This window comes from Coturnix japonica, chromosome 5 (assembly GCF_054131305.1).
Source record: "Coturnix japonica strain WE chromosome 5, WE-NBRP24, whole genome shotgun sequence".
Taxonomy (NCBI): Eukaryota; Metazoa; Chordata; class Aves; order Galliformes; family Phasianidae; genus Coturnix; species Coturnix japonica.
Window position 1 is genome coordinate 24,261,835 of NC_140667.1, and position 18,187 is coordinate 24,280,021.

The 18,187-nt window shown below is 47.1% G+C and overlaps 1 protein-coding gene and 1 long non-coding RNA gene across 3 annotated transcripts; one reads left to right on the top strand and one right to left on the bottom strand.

Annotated features, from left to right (window-relative positions):
- Positions 1-708: 708 nt before the first annotated feature.
- On the top strand, positions 709-11,938 carry DLL4 (delta like canonical Notch ligand 4). Of its 2 annotated transcripts, XM_015864556.3 has the most exons (11): positions 845-1,104; positions 1,197-1,460; positions 1,551-1,608; positions 2,230-2,499; positions 3,508-3,568; positions 3,677-3,807; positions 5,182-5,351; positions 6,429-6,648; positions 7,052-7,760; positions 8,509-8,617; positions 10,053-11,938. In XM_015864556.3, exons 1-11 carry the CDS (start codon positions 1,051-1,053, stop codon positions 10,056-10,058), a joined length of 2,052 nt encoding a protein of 683 aa, XP_015720042.2. In that variant the 5' UTR covers positions 845-1,050; the 3' UTR covers positions 10,059-11,938. The 2 variants fall into 2 exon arrangements, with proteins under 2 accessions (XP_015720041.2, XP_015720042.2); XM_015864555.3 differs by having other exon boundaries at positions 709-1,460.
- On the bottom strand, positions 5,459-9,554 carry LOC146760719 (uncharacterized). Its single transcript, XR_014947139.1, has 2 exons — positions 9,401-9,554; positions 5,459-5,630 (listed from the first exon to the last, which is right to left on the bottom strand). It is a non-coding gene; the product is annotated as an uncharacterized LOC146760719 (long non-coding RNA).
- Positions 11,939-18,187: the final 6,249 nt, after the last annotated feature.

Below are 18,187 nucleotides of genomic sequence, written 5' to 3' on the forward strand. Positions count from 1 at the left end.
TGGGACTTCCTCCTTTATCGCGCTCCCCCAAAGAACCCGGACCGTGGAATCGCCGCTGCACCAGGAGTGCCTTTGGGAGAGCCGCGGAGCCCGAGGGCTGCTCCCCAGGTGATCCACGCCGGAAAGGTTCGCAGCCGGGCGAGCCCGACGCTGGCACAAAGGTGGCAAGGCCTCATTACCATACAGCTGAGGGTTTATCTCTCCCTCCCCCCTCCGGCCTCCCATCCATTTAACAAGCTGAAATAAAAAGCCACATGAAAGGCCTTCTCTGTGCTCGGCTTTAATGAGGGACACGCGACCCAACAATAAGCGCACGCCGCAATCAGGCCAAGGCTTTACTGGCGCACGCCGGAGCGCGGCCCGGCTACGGCACAACGCCGCCAGCGGTCCGGGTCCGGCCCCCGCCCCGAATCCCCCGAGCCCCCCGCCTCGGGGCCACGGCGGCCGCGCGGCCGCTCCCGCCCCGCTCCGGCGCCCGTCGAGGAGCGGCGCCCCGGGCGCCCCGTCCCGGTCGTCGCCTTCTGCCCGAGGAGCAGCCCCGGGGCGCGGGCGGGCGGAACGGGGCTCGGGCTCGGGGAACACGTCGAACCCCGGCGCTCGGAGCTCCCGTCGTCGGGGGGATACAGAGCCGAGCGGCCGGGGGTTTGCCCGGCCCCCGCGGAGCGCCGGCAACGAGACTCGAGTGCGGGACCCGAGGGCTCCCGTAGCGCTGGGCTCCGTTTTCCAGAAAGGAAAGATGGAAAAGGGGAGGGATCGCCCGCCCGCTGACTGACAGTTTACATAATGAGCTCGCGAGGATGCGAGGCAACTATATAAACCGCTCGGAGGGAAGCAAGTTTCCCATTTACCGAGCGCTGCCGGCCCCCGCCGAAGGAGGAGCCGTCCCGACGAGGCGTCCCCGTTCCCAGCCCGAGGGCTCTGGAGTTTATAAAGCGCAGGATTGGCGCCTCGAGGGCACGGTCGCACCTGGATTTACCTTCCGGCCGACGGGCAGCGCCGCTCTCCGCTCTCGGAGGAGCTTTTGGGGAATACAGAGCGAGCGGAGCGAGGATGAGAGCGCGGCGCGCCTGCGGCCTGACGCTGCTGTTAGTGCTTTTGCAGCAGGTAACGGTCGCAGCGACGGCGAGAGGGGCTGGCGAGGTGTCAGTGGGTGCTGGCCGAGATGTGACGGGGCTGTGTTGTGTTCCTTTGTGCAGAGCGCGTCCGGCTCCGGCGTCTTTCAGCTGAAGCTGCACGAGTTCGTCAACAGCCGCGGGGCGCTGGCCAGCGGTGAGCCCTGCGCCCCGCACTGCCGCACCTTCTTCCGCGTCTGCCTCAAGCACTTCCAGACGGTGGTGTCACCGGGCTCCTGCACCTTCGGCAGCATCATCACCCCGGTGCTGGGGGTCAACTCCTTCAGCATCCGCGACACGGAGCGGTTCGACAGCCCCATCAAGCTGCCCTTTAACTTCACGTGGCCGGTGAGCAGCGCGGAGCGGCGCGGTGCGGGGCGGTGCGGTGCGGGCGGGGTGCGGGCTGTGCTGACGCTGCTCTCTGCTCTCTGCCCGCAGGGGACCTTCTCGCTCATCATCCAGGCCTGGCACGCGCCCGCTAATTACCTGCCGCAAGGTGAGCGCCGCGCCCCCGGCCCGAAACGGTTAAAGGCGGCCCGGCCCCGCCGCCCCCGGCTCAGATGTTTATGCGATAATTTCGGGGCCGGCTTTATCCGACCATCAGGAGTTAGTCCCCAAACGATGCCCGTCAGGGGCCGCTTTGATTCTGTCCCGACCTAATCTCCAACACAATTGCGTTTCCTGCGGTTTATTTTTGGCGTGGGAAAGAAAGGAGCTCAGCGGTGAGAAAGCCGCGAGGCTGCCAAAGAGCCCCGGCCGCCTTTTCCTGTATTTTACACCTTTCTCGAATTCCGCCCTTTGGAAAGGAATAATAGCTTTGGGATGTTTTTCTGACAAGAGAGGAAAAGGATATTCCAGCAGCACTTTGAAAGCCCTCGACGCGGAGCCCCCCTCGGCCTGGGCTCGCTGCTGCGGGCCCTCCCTCACACCGACCCCTCTCCATCCCTCGGGGCAGCAGCGCGCTGACCCCGCTCCATTCCCACTGATGCGCTCCGTCTCTCCTCGCTGTGCCCGGGGTGTCACGGTGCCTTGTGTCACACGCGTGGGTTCCCGGGGTGGGTGGTGGCCGTGGTGGCGGTGCTGGCCGCAGCCTGATGCGCTACTTGCTGTCCCGCAGGCTCGCGGCCGCCGCCGGAGGAGTGGCTCATCAGCCAGATGGCCATCCAGCGGTCACTGGCGGTGGGTGAGGTCTGGTCTCAGGATGTGCAGAGCGGCCCGCTGACCCAGCTGCGCTACTCCTACCGCGTGGTCTGCAGCGAGAACTACTACGGAGAGAGCTGCTCCCGTCTCTGCAAGCGCCGCGACGACCGCTTTGGGCACTATGTCTGCGAGGCGGATGGCAGCCTCACCTGCCTGCCCGGCTGGACCGGCGAGTACTGCACCAAGCGTAAGTGCCGCTCCGTGCCGTACCACTGATGGGCCCTGCAGCCCATCCACATAGGCAAGGTCTTGGCTGCTTCGCTTCAGTGAGTGCTGGAGGGATCCCCTCAGTGGGCTGTGCTGCCCCTTGTCCTGTGCGCTGGGCAGGCCTGTCCCGCTGGTGTCTTGTGCACCTGCTACAGCTTCTTTAGCCCTTCCTCTAGACTAACCCAAGCCGTAGCCTTAGACAGGCGTGCAAGTCAAGAGGCCTTTGAGGAAAGGCAAACTGAGGGCACTGTTTGATGGAGGTACCCTGGTGGGCCTAAAGTGCGTTGTCCTCTGCAGCAAGCGCGTCAGGAGGCCTCATGCTGGATGCATTGTGTTTACTTGTGTGCCCGCAGAGCGCAGTGCACCTGTTGGAGGCTTGGGCTGTGCTTTCACGCTGACCTTTCCACTCCGTGCTGGGAGATTGAAAGTGGCACGCTGAGGACTTTGCCCCACTGTTGCTACAGCTGCCAGTGCCATGCTGCACCTCTACACGTAGTGAACGAACAGCAGAGAAGGGCTCTTGGCTGATGTCCCTGAGTCAATCATACCTATCCCAAGTTACGCTGCCAGCAGCTTGTCTACAGAGGTTTCCATGCTTCTGCTGCCAGCGGTGGGGCAGGTGTTGCGTTGTCATAGCAGGAATCTTTGCTGTGGGCTCAGGGCCCTGCTGGGTCTCTGCAGTCTTTTGTTAGGGCAAGCACGGCCGCCACCTCTTGCTGTTTTTCTTTTGAGGGAGCCGCAAGAGTTCATGTTTGTTGTGTAAACTGAAAAACTAAGGGACAGCTTGTCAGACATTGGCTCTCCCTGTTCACTTCTTCCTGCTCCTGAACTCCCCGTACTGAGAGTTTTTAAAACAAAGATTTGGAAATACAAAACTGGTTTTTGAAGTATTTTTTAAAAGCTGTCATTCCCCCTTTTACAAGTGTATTCTGTTGTGCCACACATATTTATCTAAACATTTCTGCTTTTTTTTTCTGTCCTCTTGCAGCCATCTGTCTGTCTGGATGTGCCGAACAGAATGGATATTGCACCAAACCCGGAGAGTGCATGTGAGTAGATGGCAATTGCAATCTGAACTTCAATGAAAATGTCAACTTGTAATAGAAACTTAAACTCTTTTCCGTGTCATTAATGCTTTAATTTGACTTTTCTTGTAGCTGTCGTTCTGGTTGGCAAGGCCGCTACTGCGATGAATGCATTCCCCACATAGGCTGCCGCCACGGGACTTGTAAAACACAATGGCAGTGCATATGTGATGAAGGATGGGGTGGCCTCTTCTGTGATCAAGGTTGGTTCTGAGGGTTGTGCTTACAGCTTTGGGTTGGGTATTCCTCAATCTGGTACTAAGGAATCTGATCCAGGATTAAATTTGTGTATGGTGTGTGTGGAGGGGTGTCATTTTGTACCAAGGCTGTCTCAGATACCGATTCTTCATTTGTAGTAGTTTTGGCTGAAAATAACCAAGCCTTTTTGGTGGCTGTTGTTTCCAAGAGAAAAACACCACCTGGGTGAGTGGTGAGTGGGCAAGTTTTCTGCTTTCTCAAGCTAAGTTTAATGTATTCCCTGTACAACGATAACAATTTACTAAACAGTTTCCAGCAGCAGTAAACACCATAATTTGGCCTTCCTTATTTTGCATACAAGGAAGTTAACTCATGTGATAAGTCTGGAGCATGAGAGAAAAATCATGTAAGCAAGAATGAAAAGTACAGGTTCCATTTTAAGGTACACCAGACCACTTCCACCTATTCAACCCAGTGAATCACTGAACTGTAGCCAGCTGAGCAGTCATGTCCTCAAGGCCATATATGCACTGCTGGCACTGAGATCATTAAGTACTCAGAGCAAGTCAAGTGTTTGCAAGACATTTATAGGATTAAGACAGGGAAGTCTGAATTAAGCAGGAAAAGTAAAGGTGCAGGTTGCTGCTGGTGGGGTAGTTAGCTATTAACCAAATGTATTTCCATTACTCTGGCATTTATAGTGCTTATAAAGATTCTCTACTTATGTCATATGGACTTGTGTGCTTAACCTCTGCCTCGTATTGAAAGGGAAAATAAAAACAACCATCTAGTTTGGCAGAGTATTTAGACAGTTTAAACTAATAACATCCATAACAAACAACAGAACACAGTAAATAAACAATAAAATATTTCCAATGTTTGTTTAAATCTCCAAGCCTAAATAGTTCTGTTTCCTTCCTGCCTTCCCAGAATGTGCCTTGGAGCACACCTTTTAACAACAGGGCTAGCTCTTCTACTGTGTGACATATTGTGCACTGTGTCTGTAGTGCTTCAGAGTGTCTTTCTGAGGAACATATATGGAGTACGTGTTCCACTTTGTCATCATTACATACATATAATCATGGGATTATGCCCACAAAAAAAAGGGAGAGTATACCAAAGCACTGAGAATTTCTTAAGAACTTAAGTTCTTTAAGTTTCTTAAAATTCAGAGCTTGATTAATAGACATGTAAAATTTGTAAGAGTCTCGAACAACTGATTAGAACTGATCTTAACCTGGATAAGAATCTCTGGTATTTCTATTGGTAGCAAAATTGAAGACTCCATTTAAAACTCTTTGTTGATGAAGGTGCTTTTGTACGAATGTCTTTTGCCAGCTGTCAAAAATGCTTTCCTCTAACACTTGGTATCTTTGCAGATCTGAACTACTGCACTCATCACAGACCATGTAAAAACGGAGCAACCTGCATGAACACTGGCCAGGGCAGCTACACGTGTTCATGCAAACCTGGCTTTACTGGTGTTGACTGCGAACATGAGATCAGCGAGTGTGACAGCAATCCCTGTAGGAACGGCGGTAGTTGCACGGTAAGGGCATTTTAAATGTAAAGTCATTGTGTGAAGCAAGCCCCAGTATACCTTTTCAGAAATGGTTTTGTAACAACATAATGGGAATTCGATAGTACACAGGTTCATTACTGACTCTCACAACTATCATTCTGAACCCTTCCCTGGACGTGTCGGGGGAGGAAGTCTGTTACAGGAGGAGATGTATCATCTAGATTAGAACTGGTCAACTGATCCTTAGGTTTCTGTGGCAGCCATTATGAGATCTTGGCAAGATCCAAGGCTTGTGAGGGAGCGTATCTGTAAAATAAAATAAAAAAAGCTTCCCAAATCAAAGCTCATAAAGAATTGTGCTAAGTCTGTATTTTAATAGCAAATAAAAGAAAATGCCTTTTTTTCAGCTATGGGACTGCAGCATTGGTTGATATACAGGCAATTAGATGAAACGCTTTCTGTGAAATGAAGTTCTGTATTTTCAGTTTTCTCGTGTTTCAGTGTATTTTCATACCCAGTCAATGACTGATCCTACCCACTGATAAAGACTGATAGCTTATAGATATCAGATGTAATCTGATGCATGTTTTGCTTAAAGCTAATGCTCCAAGACCCTAACTCCTTTCCCTCAAGGCCTTGGATATATGTTGCTTATAAAGAAGAGACAAGTTTTGTTGTAACCTAAGTGGTGGGACTTTTCCATGGCAAGGATTGGGGGGAGGCTCTCATGGAGGGGATAGATGTCCTGATTGCAGCCTTGTAGGTTAGCATATGTCATTCTGCTTCAGAAGGACACTGGGGATCCCATTAGACAGTAGTGGCATTAGTCATGTTTTTGCCTACTTGCCTCTAGGCTCCCTGCAACTGTATCCGCTCTGCTTTTGTAGTTGCATGATTACTCCTATGTGCCAAATACAGCCAGTTCACAGCCCTGTCCCCCGCAATCCAACTTGTAGTTATTTACTCTGCAAATGTCACTTTTGCCACATCCAAGTGTAAATGAAGCGGGACAGAACAGCAGTCGCTGCTGACCATAAAAGAAACACACGCACAACTATCATTTGGTGGCATCAAATAACAATGGCCTATCGTTGTGTTTTGCAGGACATGGAGAATGGTTATCGCTGTGTCTGCCCCCCTGGCTACTATGGAGCTCACTGTGAGCACAGCGCTTTGACGTGTATCGATTCTCCGTGCTTCAATGGAGGCACATGCTTGGAAAAAGAACAAGGGGCCAGCTACACTTGTGTTTGCCCTTTTGGTTTCACGGGGTCAAACTGCGAAAAAAAAGTAGACAGGTGCACAAGCAACCCATGTGCAAATGGTGAGTCTTTTTTTTTATCAGAAAAATCTCATGGCTTCTTCACTTGTCTGTGCTTTTCAGTGCAGAAGTGATAGAAATCCAATCTGACCTTTACACTTCCTCTAATACATTAATCCCTCTCCCTCAGTGTATTCTACATCTATCCCAGTTTTGGTTTCTTGCGGGGAACTTTCACTGGCATTTTCTATGTAAGAAAATGATGCATAAGCTTTATCATGGAATGGGAAAGCATTACATACATTAAACCAGCATTATTTAGAAGTGGCATGGTTTTAAGGGATGATAAGTAAGCTGGAAGGAAGATTTAGATGTGTGGTTGTTCTGTAAAATAATCTCCCTTTTCTTGAAGTAGTCGAAACACACTGCTTACTGATTTCTTTTTTCCTCTTTTTTTCCCCCTCAGATGGTAATTGCTTTTACCTTGGCCAGATTCGTGTGTGTCGTTGTCGGGCTGGCTTCTCTGGTCAGAAATGTGAGATTAACATCAATGACTGTGCCAGGAACCCATGTTCCAATGGGGGAACTTGTCATGACCTGATCAACGACTATACCTGCACGTGCTTGCCAGGCTATAGCGGCAGGAACTGTGACATCAAAACCAGTGATGAATGTGCTTCTGGGCCATGTGAGAATGGAGGCACATGCTACAGTGGACTTTATAGTGCCAACTTTGTCTGCTACTGTCCTTCTGGCTTCATGGGCAGCCGTTGTGAATTACCAGTTTATTCAGTGCCCATCACACTTCCTCCTAAACCAGTCCCCTGGATTGCAATATCCATGGGAGTGGGGCTGGTGGCTTTGCTCATACTGTTCTGCATGATAGCAATGGTCATCAGGCAGATGAGGATGCACCCACAGCAGGACTTGGAGACGATGAACAATCTGTCTGACTTCCAGAAGGACAATCTCATTCCAGCTTCCCAGCTCAAAAACACCAATAAAAATAAAGACCTCGAAGTGGACTGTGGGCTGGAGAAGTCAAATTATAAACCCAAGAATCATAAACTGGACTACAATCTGGTAAAAGATCTGACGAGTAGAGGGACACAGGAAGATAAATATTACAAAAGTGAAAAGTGTTTAGGAGAGAAGTCACCACTTCGACTACACAGGTGAGAACTTAACCTTCCTTGTAGCCTTTGTAAGCCTCTCACCTTCATACTGGTCTAAACCACAGATGGGAAAATGGGAAAAAATTAACTCAGGGGAGAGAACATAGAAAACAAACTAAAGCAAAGGCAGGAATTCTGACCTAAAGTATGAGTGTCATGGCAAAGTAGTATCCATAGCTAAAGTAATTGTAAGTTTGTACACAGTGTGCTGGTAACGTGAGTGCTGTAAAGGGGAACAGGAGTGACCAGTCCAGTGATGAAAGTACAAAGTATGTGTCCTTCCTCAGTAAATCACAGAGAAGCGACGCTACAGCAAACAGTGATTTAAAAATAAGTATTTTGCTTATTAAAAAGGCAAAATGATTTTCTACATGGGAAAAAGATTAGAGTAAAAATAACTTCTCTCTTCAAAAAAAGGGCATCTATTTGTTGGCTCCTCTATATTTTGATATGCATACTGGAAGTCTTGCCTGTGTTCTGCTTGTGACTGCTGTGCACTGAGGGATCTTAGGGAGTACCTGACTAAATTGGACACAACAGAAACCTAGCAAGACAAGTAGTATTCTTTACTTCCACTTCCCTAAAGTAATGTACTGCCATCATATAGAACATGTGAAATTTCATCCTTTGCCCTCTTCTCCCTCACCTCCACAGCTATCTTGTTCCACCCCTACATATTCATGGTAGCATTTCAGAGTCAAGTATGTTAGATGTCAAATAACACCTTTTTCTCTCTGTCCCGTTTTAGTGAAAAGCCTGAATGTAGAATATCAGCGATATGTTCTCCGAGGGATTCAATGTACCAGTCTGTCTTTGTGATAACAGAAGAAAGGAATGAGTGCATCATAGCCACAGAGGTAAGCGAGCACATCAATAAGCAAACAAATTCACAGAGTAAAAGTGGCATCTGAGAAGGATGCTCTATTTCCAGGGATCTCAGCATAGACCTCATCTCCTCCATGACATACAGGAGTGCCCAAGAAAACAGAACATACAGTGGGGGAAAAATAAGGAAGAGCTCTGGTTTTATTAAACCAGATTCTGTGTTTGGAGAAGTCAGTGGGAGACGAAAGCACTGAATGTCAGCCCATAAAGATTCAATATATTACAGGATTATTTCCTCTTATGTAGTCAGCAAAAAAAAACAATTGAAATAATAATTGAAATAACAATTGAAATAATAATAGTTCATAATTAGATAATAATAGTTCATGGGGCTCACCAATATAAAACTGCATTTTCTTTTTTCACCCCCATTACTACAATAGATAATCTGTGTTCAGTGAAAACAAGCAAAGCTATAGCTTTCCAGCAGAAAATGTAAGGTAGCTGGATGCGTTTGTGGATAGGCAGAACAGCCATTTAGTAAGTCTGTAATAAGACATGGAAAGAAATTTCAGCTTCTTGGCATTTAAGCTCTAGCTACATATTCATGGCTGTAATAGAATGAAATGTTGTTTCTTAAGTTATCTAGATGCTAACACTATTGTGAACAGGCAGAAAGCAGTACTCAAGAAGGAAGTGTCTAGTAGTGACTTTAGAAAGTAGCTACTGAAGATCCAGCTGGTTCCAAAAGGATTGCAGGTCCTTTAGAAAAAGGCCCAAAAGGAAGTTAGAGGCAATTTATCACAAACCAATACCTGTCTCTTTCAGCGTAGTCACCATTAGTGCTAGTTTCAGTTAGAGACTCCAAGAGAAGCTTGCTGTGCCATATAGCAGCGACCTGTGAAGTCAGATCTGCAGGATTCTGTCTCTCTTGCCAGGGTGGATATCAGATTTCTGCTTGAAGGCAAGCTGGAATATAAGTCAACCAACAATATTAAAAGTTTAACAGAAAGGATTTTCAAAGATATAAATGATAGTTAGATGCTTTGTTTCCGTTAGCAGACCCAAATACCGTATCTTCCTTTTGAAGATTTTGCTGACAATAGCTGGATTTACATCAGTTACCCCTAGAAGTATTTTTAATTTCAGAATGGCAGAGCCTAAAAGTTTTCTCCAAAGCACACAAGCTATCCACCTATACCATATGCCATTTACAGAGACATGGCAAACACCCAGATTCACAAGATTTACTCTAGGTGTTCCTTCTCTCACTCCAGGTAGGGAAGGCTACTCATCATACAGATGAGTTGTTTGACTGTTCTCTCTGGATGAAGGCAAAACCAGTGAATGCTGATAGCTAAGCTGCAGTAATGTCTAGTTTACGTTACTTTGGTTTGACATAATTTGTTAGTTCTGCTGTATTCTGCGCTTCCTTCTCATTCCTCAATTTCTTTTATATCCTGACAGGTATAAGACTGAAGATCAGCCCGTTTGCACCTCAGATTTGGTAATGCCAGTAGATGGATGTTCCTGCTGCATTGTTTACAATTCAGAACTGGATTGGACTGTTTGTAATTACATGCAACTTGCTGCTCTCAGGTGGAGGATGGAACTGGGTGAACTGGACAGACTGTGAATTTACTGAAAGATGCAATAGACCTATTCATTTTTACTGCCCTTGTTTGACATTTGATGCCAGAAATCTCACTGGCTATAGAAGAGGGGAGGAGGCAGAGGGAAGAGAGGGGGGCTAAACATGTTAACTTTTGATTTGATTTTGAAAGACACCGAGGCCAATTTCTCATGGACAGACCTGTGGCTTTCCAGAACTTTGGTGTGGGAGGTGCTGGTAGATGAGGAGGCACTTAACTATCACAGATGTTGCCGTGGAAGGTGTGAAGAAAGGAGCATTGCTATGCAGATAATGGATACAGTATAAATGAGGTCTCCACTTTTATTTTTTAATGGGTTTAAAAGTGCCTAAAATCTGTCAAGAGAATCTAATGAGCCCAAACAGAGACTTGACTGCTCTTCTTGCAGTTACCTGAGCAGTATTGGGCAGGGGTGATTGATACTTCCTGCTACACGTCCATTTGCATCTCCTCTCTCCTGCTGCATGTATTGGAGACGAAGGGCAAGAGGAGGAAGGAAAGAGGGGGACTGAATTTACATGTCATAGCATTTGGTGATGCTTTGGAGAACTGATTGACCCAAGCCACAACATGGGACAGGATTTTCCTGGATTTAAGCATTTGAGAAGGGAAAGATATGATGATAAAGAATGTGTGCTGCCTGTTTCCCATTGATAATGAGGAGAGATGTGATCCCACTTCTATTTAAAGCCTTACATTTGCGTTTAAAATCAATCAGCTCCTAGAACCTTGTACGTGCTGAACCGTCTCAGCTGTTCTCATGCCCTTTGCACTACCAGCGATCATGAATAGACATTATTTTCTTTTTCCTTCCTCATTCTCTCCCTCAGCCCCCTTATTATGACACAGATTTGGGGGTTTACGTTGTATTCTGACTTAGGTGCCACCTTCTGCAAATGGTCTCAAAGTTGCAGCTGTTAATTTCCAAAGGAGAAGCAGCAGTATCATCCCCCATATTTCTCCATCTGGTTGCAAATTGCCGATTCTGTCCTTCAACCTGGTTCCAAGTGCTCCATATTAAAGCACCCACTGAGACGCCCTCCACCAAGACAGGTGGAGAACAGAGTCAGAAGGTTCTAGGTTTGTCCTGTTTCTTTCACACCTGCCCACTGCGACAGAGGGAAGACTGCCCTGGACAGCAGAGGCCTGCAGAAACTCTTAACTAAACACTGACAGCAATAATATTGGACACCCCAGTGGAAAGTGCTGTGACAGTAATGAGATGAGACTGTGCGGTGGAGCAGAATGAGGAAGGAGGAAACAAGATCTCTTCAAAGAAACTTGCATCGTACCATCTCTCGGACAGTGATATCTCTGCCCTTGTAAATCCTGTTGGACTAGCCCACCTACTGCCTTGAACTGTGCAGACAAGACCCCTTTGTAATGTCCACTACTGACCTTCTGCTCTGACCGTGTAGGACCATTTGGAAGATGACCTTCAGAGATCAATAATATGGGTTTTAGTTCGTCTGTTTGTAGTTTATTCTGAAGACTAGTATTTCAGTAATTTAAAAAAACAAAAAAATCAGAAGCACTGAACTTTCTACGTTTTATAACATTATTTTGTATATAATGTATATTTATAATCAAAACAGAAGTGTAAATATGTTTATTACTGCTCATGTAATGTTTTTAATGTGATGACAAAGTTTGAATTTTATTTTTTTTTTTTTTCCAAGCAATGAAAATACTTTCCTGCTACTGTGGAGTTCACTGTGGTTTGTCCTTTTACACTTTAGGTTCTGTGATTCTGTGGTAGCCAGAGTTCCCGGTGGCCCCAGAAGGGAGCTGGTCCACCCATTACTTGCAGGCAGCCCCACGTTTCATTTTGCACACCAGCTGCTGTAGGCACCTTTTATAACCACTGACTGCTGTGAACAAAGTTGTTGAGCTGAGCAGCATTCATCTGACAGGAATGTTATTTATACTGTGATATGTAATATTTAAGTCATAAGTATATATGATTTAAATGTTATATATTTTCTTGCCATAGGGTGGGATTGAATTGTCAGGAAAACTAATTCTGTTAATATTTCCCTCCTTGCCAATTTATGGCACGGAAGATACAGATTTGATCCCATTTCAGGATGCTGGCTTTAGGTTCATAGACAGAGCAAGATTAATTATTTTTTTAAAACTCCTTTTCTGCAAATACTTTCACTAAGACCCAAGTTTCACCCTGCTAAGCATCTACATTTACACTTGTGGAACTGTACCACTGTTTGAGTGGGATTTGTCTTTTGCTCATAGGACTTGGAGGGAGTTTCAGACCTTTTCCTCCCACCTTCCCAATGCTACACCAACAGCAGCATCCTCCCTGGCTATCACAGTCTTTATCCTCCCCAGCCCTTTTGGAGGATATTTCCACAAGATGTGTAAAAAAACCATGCTTGTAAGAAACACTCCCTGCAAGCGTATTAGTCTTTGAAACATGTACAGTTACAGACAATTAGATCTCCCACTAGATCAGCTAAGGTGCAGCACAGCCAACATCTGAATGCACAAAAGTGAGAACTGTAAGAACAGGAAACCACTGCTGCTCTATTTAAAAGCCAGTTTTCTTTTTTTTCTGCTTCTGACAAAATGCCAAAAGAGTGCCTTAGCATTGGATTCCCTTCTTATCTTTCCCAAAATCAAATCAAACCAAAACTTACTTAAAAAGCAAAACAAACAAAAACCCAATCTACAGACGTGAACAGAAGAACCATAACAACTTATTTCTACTTTCTCATTAAAATACTGCAAATAATGGCTCGTAAGGATCCTTCTGAGTGTATCGCATAAATGCTATTTACTTTGGATGGTTTTTGTTTCTCCCTCCCTAGTTCTTTTCTTAGCAAAATTAACTTTCAAATCCCAGTCAATTTTCTTGGCTACCATAGAAATAAACTTAAGACGAAACTCAGAAATAAAAAGCCACCTCCCCCTCCCCAAACATTCACCCTGTAGAGCAAATTATGAAAAACAAGCCATTGACAAAAAGCCGAGCAGATGCTCCCTGCTTGCAGTCCTTCCTCGGCAATGTGAAATAAACCCAACAGATGCCTCTCTTAATTGAGCACATGGATTACATACACACATGCACTCTGTCCTGCTTAAAACAAAACACACACAAAAATCAAACGGGAAAATAGCCAGAGAACTCTTCCCAAAGCCCAGGCAAGCAGGAACGCTAAGACCAAAAAAGACTCCTCTCTTCCTGCTCGAAATAAGACAGGAAACCGTATCTATAGGCAGAAGGGAGTTGAAATCCGTTAAAACCTGATTATGTAGATCCCACAGGGTTAAGCAGGTACAACACATGCCTTTGTGTATCCACACAGGAGAGAAGGGGGAAAAAAAAAAGCTTGAGTTTACAAGGAAATCTGTGAATATTTACTGGAGGCGATACCGCACCACACAGCTACCAGAATAGATCACAGATCCTACACAGGAAAAACAGGAGCTGTGCCTGCTTCCACACAGGAGGAGATGGAAAGCATATGTGAATCTATGCACGTGTGCACATCCCCAGCTCCTTGCCAAAGAAATTACAAGCAAACCAGCTGAACACATATCATGACCTGGATTTAACTCACAACTCTGGCCAGAAGTTCTCTCACCAGGGCGCTGTGCACTGCCTGCCTTCCAGGTGAGAACATACACGTATGCTGGGAGGAGCTCTGGGTCCTTCTGGGCTACCAGGGCTCACCTGGACTTCAGAGACTCCCCCTGGGAGCTACAGATGATGCCAGGACTGTAAATGCACCGACAAACAATGCCTTAAAGATTTCCTAGAGCTGACTATGGGCTCTGACTAACTCCTCTTAGGATAATTTGCCCTAACCACGGCGTGATTATGGATTTGGATTGAGGACTGCAACTAAACTTGGTTTCCAGATTTAAAAGATAGCCCAAACTCACTTAAAGGCAATGACGAATAAACAACAATTCTGAGATCAGAATCCCAACTCAGAGGAACTTTGGTGTTTGCTTCTATTATAACTCAACAGAAACGATTTCTCAGCTACAGACAGAGCCCAGTTTCAGGGCCAGGCATTGTTGTTGCACTTTCAGCTCCAGCCCTGCATCGTTTACCTCTCCGGGCAGCTCTCTTAGAGGGGGAAACAACCGCCGGGATAAACCCGTAACTATAGCACCCACTGGTGCTGAGACAACACGCAGCAGCACAGCGCTGAGAACGCAGCACAGGGAAAGGAGTTTAATCAGCTTAAAAGAGGGATGCTTGCAGAAATTACGCTTGATACAAGACTTGCCTAAAACAGGATGGAATGCAAAGCACATTTTATTTTGCACAGTGCTTGTCCGGAGGCAGCACTCGGGAGAGCTGCACAGAGAGGCTGAATTAGCCACAGTGCAATCACAAACATCCAATCCAGCAGATAATGCAATCATTGTAAAAACACATCTCGAATACTTGCATTGCTTCTCAGTCTTTTTTTCCTTCACTCACGCATAGCAAGCTGCGAATAAACCTGCATTACAGTGGCTTAAGAGAAAGTAATCTGTTTACCTGTCATCCCCTTATCTCGCATACCTGATCCACAATTTTACAAAGCAGATAAGGCACTCCCAGCACATTTTGCTCACAATCCAAATTCCAGTTGCGGAGAATTGACATAATGCAGTGACCCTTTGCCACACTTCACTATTTTCACAACTTTATTTTATGGCCTCTCTGGAGAGTCAGTACCAAGCTCTCCAGCCCTGCTCCATGCTCTCTCTGCTAAAGTTTTGCCAGATCAGCTCCCGAAGCCCACAGGCAATGACCTGCTGCTCTGCTGGCCAGAGACATCTAAAGTCACTCTCCCACCTGCTCTAAGCCTGTTTACTTTGCTCCCAGACAAGGTCTGGGCAGTACTGGGACTCAGCTCCATAAAACCACCCTTCCTCTGCCTCCTCTCTGTGCAGCAGTATCGTGGCTGCCATCTGCACCCCTTAACCTGTGCGTGGCCCTTCTCTGCAGCACTGCCACATACCATGCTGCAGATTTAGGACAAGACTCTCTCCAGTTCATGTGTGTAGGGGAATAATTTAAGGCATGAGATCAACTGTTGCATGCACAGCATTTTGTTCTGGAGACCAGCACATGCTTTCTCTCCTCCCCTTTAAAATCCTGATGGCAAAGCATCACCTTCCCACAGTTGCTCCCTTTTCCAAGGAGAGCTCAGCTCCCTCCTCCAGATCGCTGTTCAGCTCTTAGGAGACACAATGGAGAATAGACACAAAGTTAATCTTCATATAAGGAACACCCAGTAATCGCTGCCACCCAGCAACCTTCTCTGCCTTCCAGCAATCTACTGTGAGCTGCTTGCAGGCTTTGTGCAGCTCTCCAAGCTGCTGGAGTGCAGCCCTGGGCAGGAAGAAGACAAGGAAAAGTTTTCAAATGCAGGCAATGAGCTGGCTGGAAAATAACTTCTGCTCCCCGAGCCTCTTATCTCAACATCTTTCTGCATTTACCACATACATATGAGAGATGAGACCTGCGAGCTAAGGGTTAAAGCCTTCTTCATGTCCTCTATGAGCATTGTATCGCCTTTCCTCCTCCCAGGGAATGGGACGGTGGCTCAGCCTTTCTCTAACTCTGCAGCTGACCCAGCCTGCAGGCTGCTCTGTAGGACAGACTTAAGGTGCAGAACAGCACCTTGTTCACAGCTGTGTTTTGCAAATAGTCAGATAAATGAGGAAAGCTTGCAGTTTAAGGAGAGGCTGTTGGTGATGGTATTTTTTATCTGTGCTTTATGGCTTATTTGTTGAGTTCTTGCTGACTTTATAGCAGTTTGTTGATTACGCTCTTAAATAACCGCCTAGAAGGTCACAGAGGCATCACATTTGTTTTTACAAATTAAATTAAACCATCTCATATTTAATATCCAAACAAATTTGGTGAGAGTTAGGCTTACAGCTGGAGAGCCCTCACCAGCCAGAACAGGACCTGACCATTCCTGGCACCATGCAGCTCCCTGACAGTTTGTGAGCAGGGCTGCTGTGGCCAAAACTCCTGGTATGAATATGAATCATTATGCATTCGAGGTTAATTTTCTATTAATGCTGTCTAATATTTGCCTTACATTTTCTGTTTTGGCAGTGTTGGCAGTTGCACTTGCTTGTTCTGTGGAAGACTGTCAGCAAAGAAACAAGACAATCTGAACAAAATATATTATGACGAAATGACAACAGCAACAACGACAAAAAACATCATTAAAAGCATGGTAACTACAGAAGAAACGGCCTTGCTCTCAGTCATCCCTTTCAATTCTGACACCAGGTCTTGGTTCCAGCTTTTCAACAGCTCCTCCTACTCCCACATTTCCTTATGCCAAAGCAGCTCTCGCCTTCCTCCAAACTACTTCTTTCATGAAGTTTTTATGCCAATTTTCAATGTAGTAATGGTATTTAAGTTTCGTTGTAAGCTGCTTAGGAGGAAGTTTCTGAAGGTCTGCAAAACACTGGATGTAACTACACTGCAGGACAAGATTTCTGGAGCTCACTTACTTACATCCCCATAGAAGGTAAATATGACTCGTGTAATTACAAAAAGCTGTTTTTCCAGTGAGACAGCACTGGTAAGGAATGCTTAAAACAGGCATATTTCATCCCATATGTGATGTTCCACAATCTGGCAACTTCAGCTGATTTGGATTCACGTGGAGCAAGTTCCCCATCCCCTCACTACGGCCATCCAAACACAAAACTTCTACATCAGGCCAACCGTGTTTCTAGATGGAGCCAAGTGCGCAGAGTTTCTATGGGGCTGATGGAGAAAGGCAGATACCTTCAGCTCTGCCCCACTGAGAGGCAGCTGAGAAAACAGGGCAACTCTGGAAGGATGAGCACCATTAACCACACACACGATGGAGTTAACGACACCAACGTGCCTCAAGAGGATGTTGTGAGGATTCATTCATATCTTTCAGATTCCTCGGGAAAAGCAGCTGCGGAAGTGCAAACTATCGTTTACCATTCCCATCTTATTGTTTGAATAGCAGCTCAGTGTAAACACTATCTGGGAAAGCAAAACAGCCGTGTGTGAGTGTGCGGGGACGAATCACTCCCTCCTCCGGCACCCGCGCTGGAGGAGCGCTTTCCTTGCGCTCAGGCCCAAAGCCGGCGCATTGTGCTTCCATGGCCGCTTCCTGTTTGTCACCTCGTGACATCATTTCCTGCTTCCTGACCGATTACAGCTGTGCCAACTGTTTTCCTCAGGCCTCGACCAGCTTCCCACCACCCCCCTTTTCTTCCCAAGGAGAAACACGGCAATAAACACCAGCCCTGGCACAGCCACGAGGCCCCTGTTAACCTCCCCACTGCCACAGCTCTTAGCAGGGAAACCAAACTAGGAGGGGATGGCTGCGACAAGTTGGCCATGGCATTGATGCCTCCAGCGAGGCGGCCTCACTTGAGGCTGCCCACGTGCTCTCCCGTCGATGTCGGTGGGGCTTGGAGACGGGGTTTGGGGATGGGGCTTGGGGTTGAGGCCGGGCAAGCCTCGCCCCCAGGTCCTGCAGCTTCGACCCCGGCCGGAGCAAAGCACAGCCAGCCCCGAGCAGCGGCTGTGCTTCCCCGCAGGCCCGGCACGGCCGGCAGGGGGTGCCCCGGCAGCGCGGTCCGCCCGCGTTAGCGTCACCCCTGCGGCTGAGATCCGGGAGGATCTGCGCGGTGTCAAGCGAGCACCTTGCTGGTTTTAAGGCCTGGGGGACAGGGATGTGGGAAGCGCTACATAACGGCCCCTCATGATTCACTCCCCAGGTCGGCTGGACGTTGTGCCGGTGCTCCTGCATTTTCCTTTCTTGTGGTTTGCAAGGATCTCTTTGCAAGGCCCTCTCACTTAAGTGCTTTGCAAGTAGAAGGTGATGGAGTATGTACTGCCAGTAATTGTTAGCTTTAAGGCACAAAATGCATTAAAGAAGGCAGACTGTGAACTAAGCTGAGGTGGTGTTCTTGCTTGCA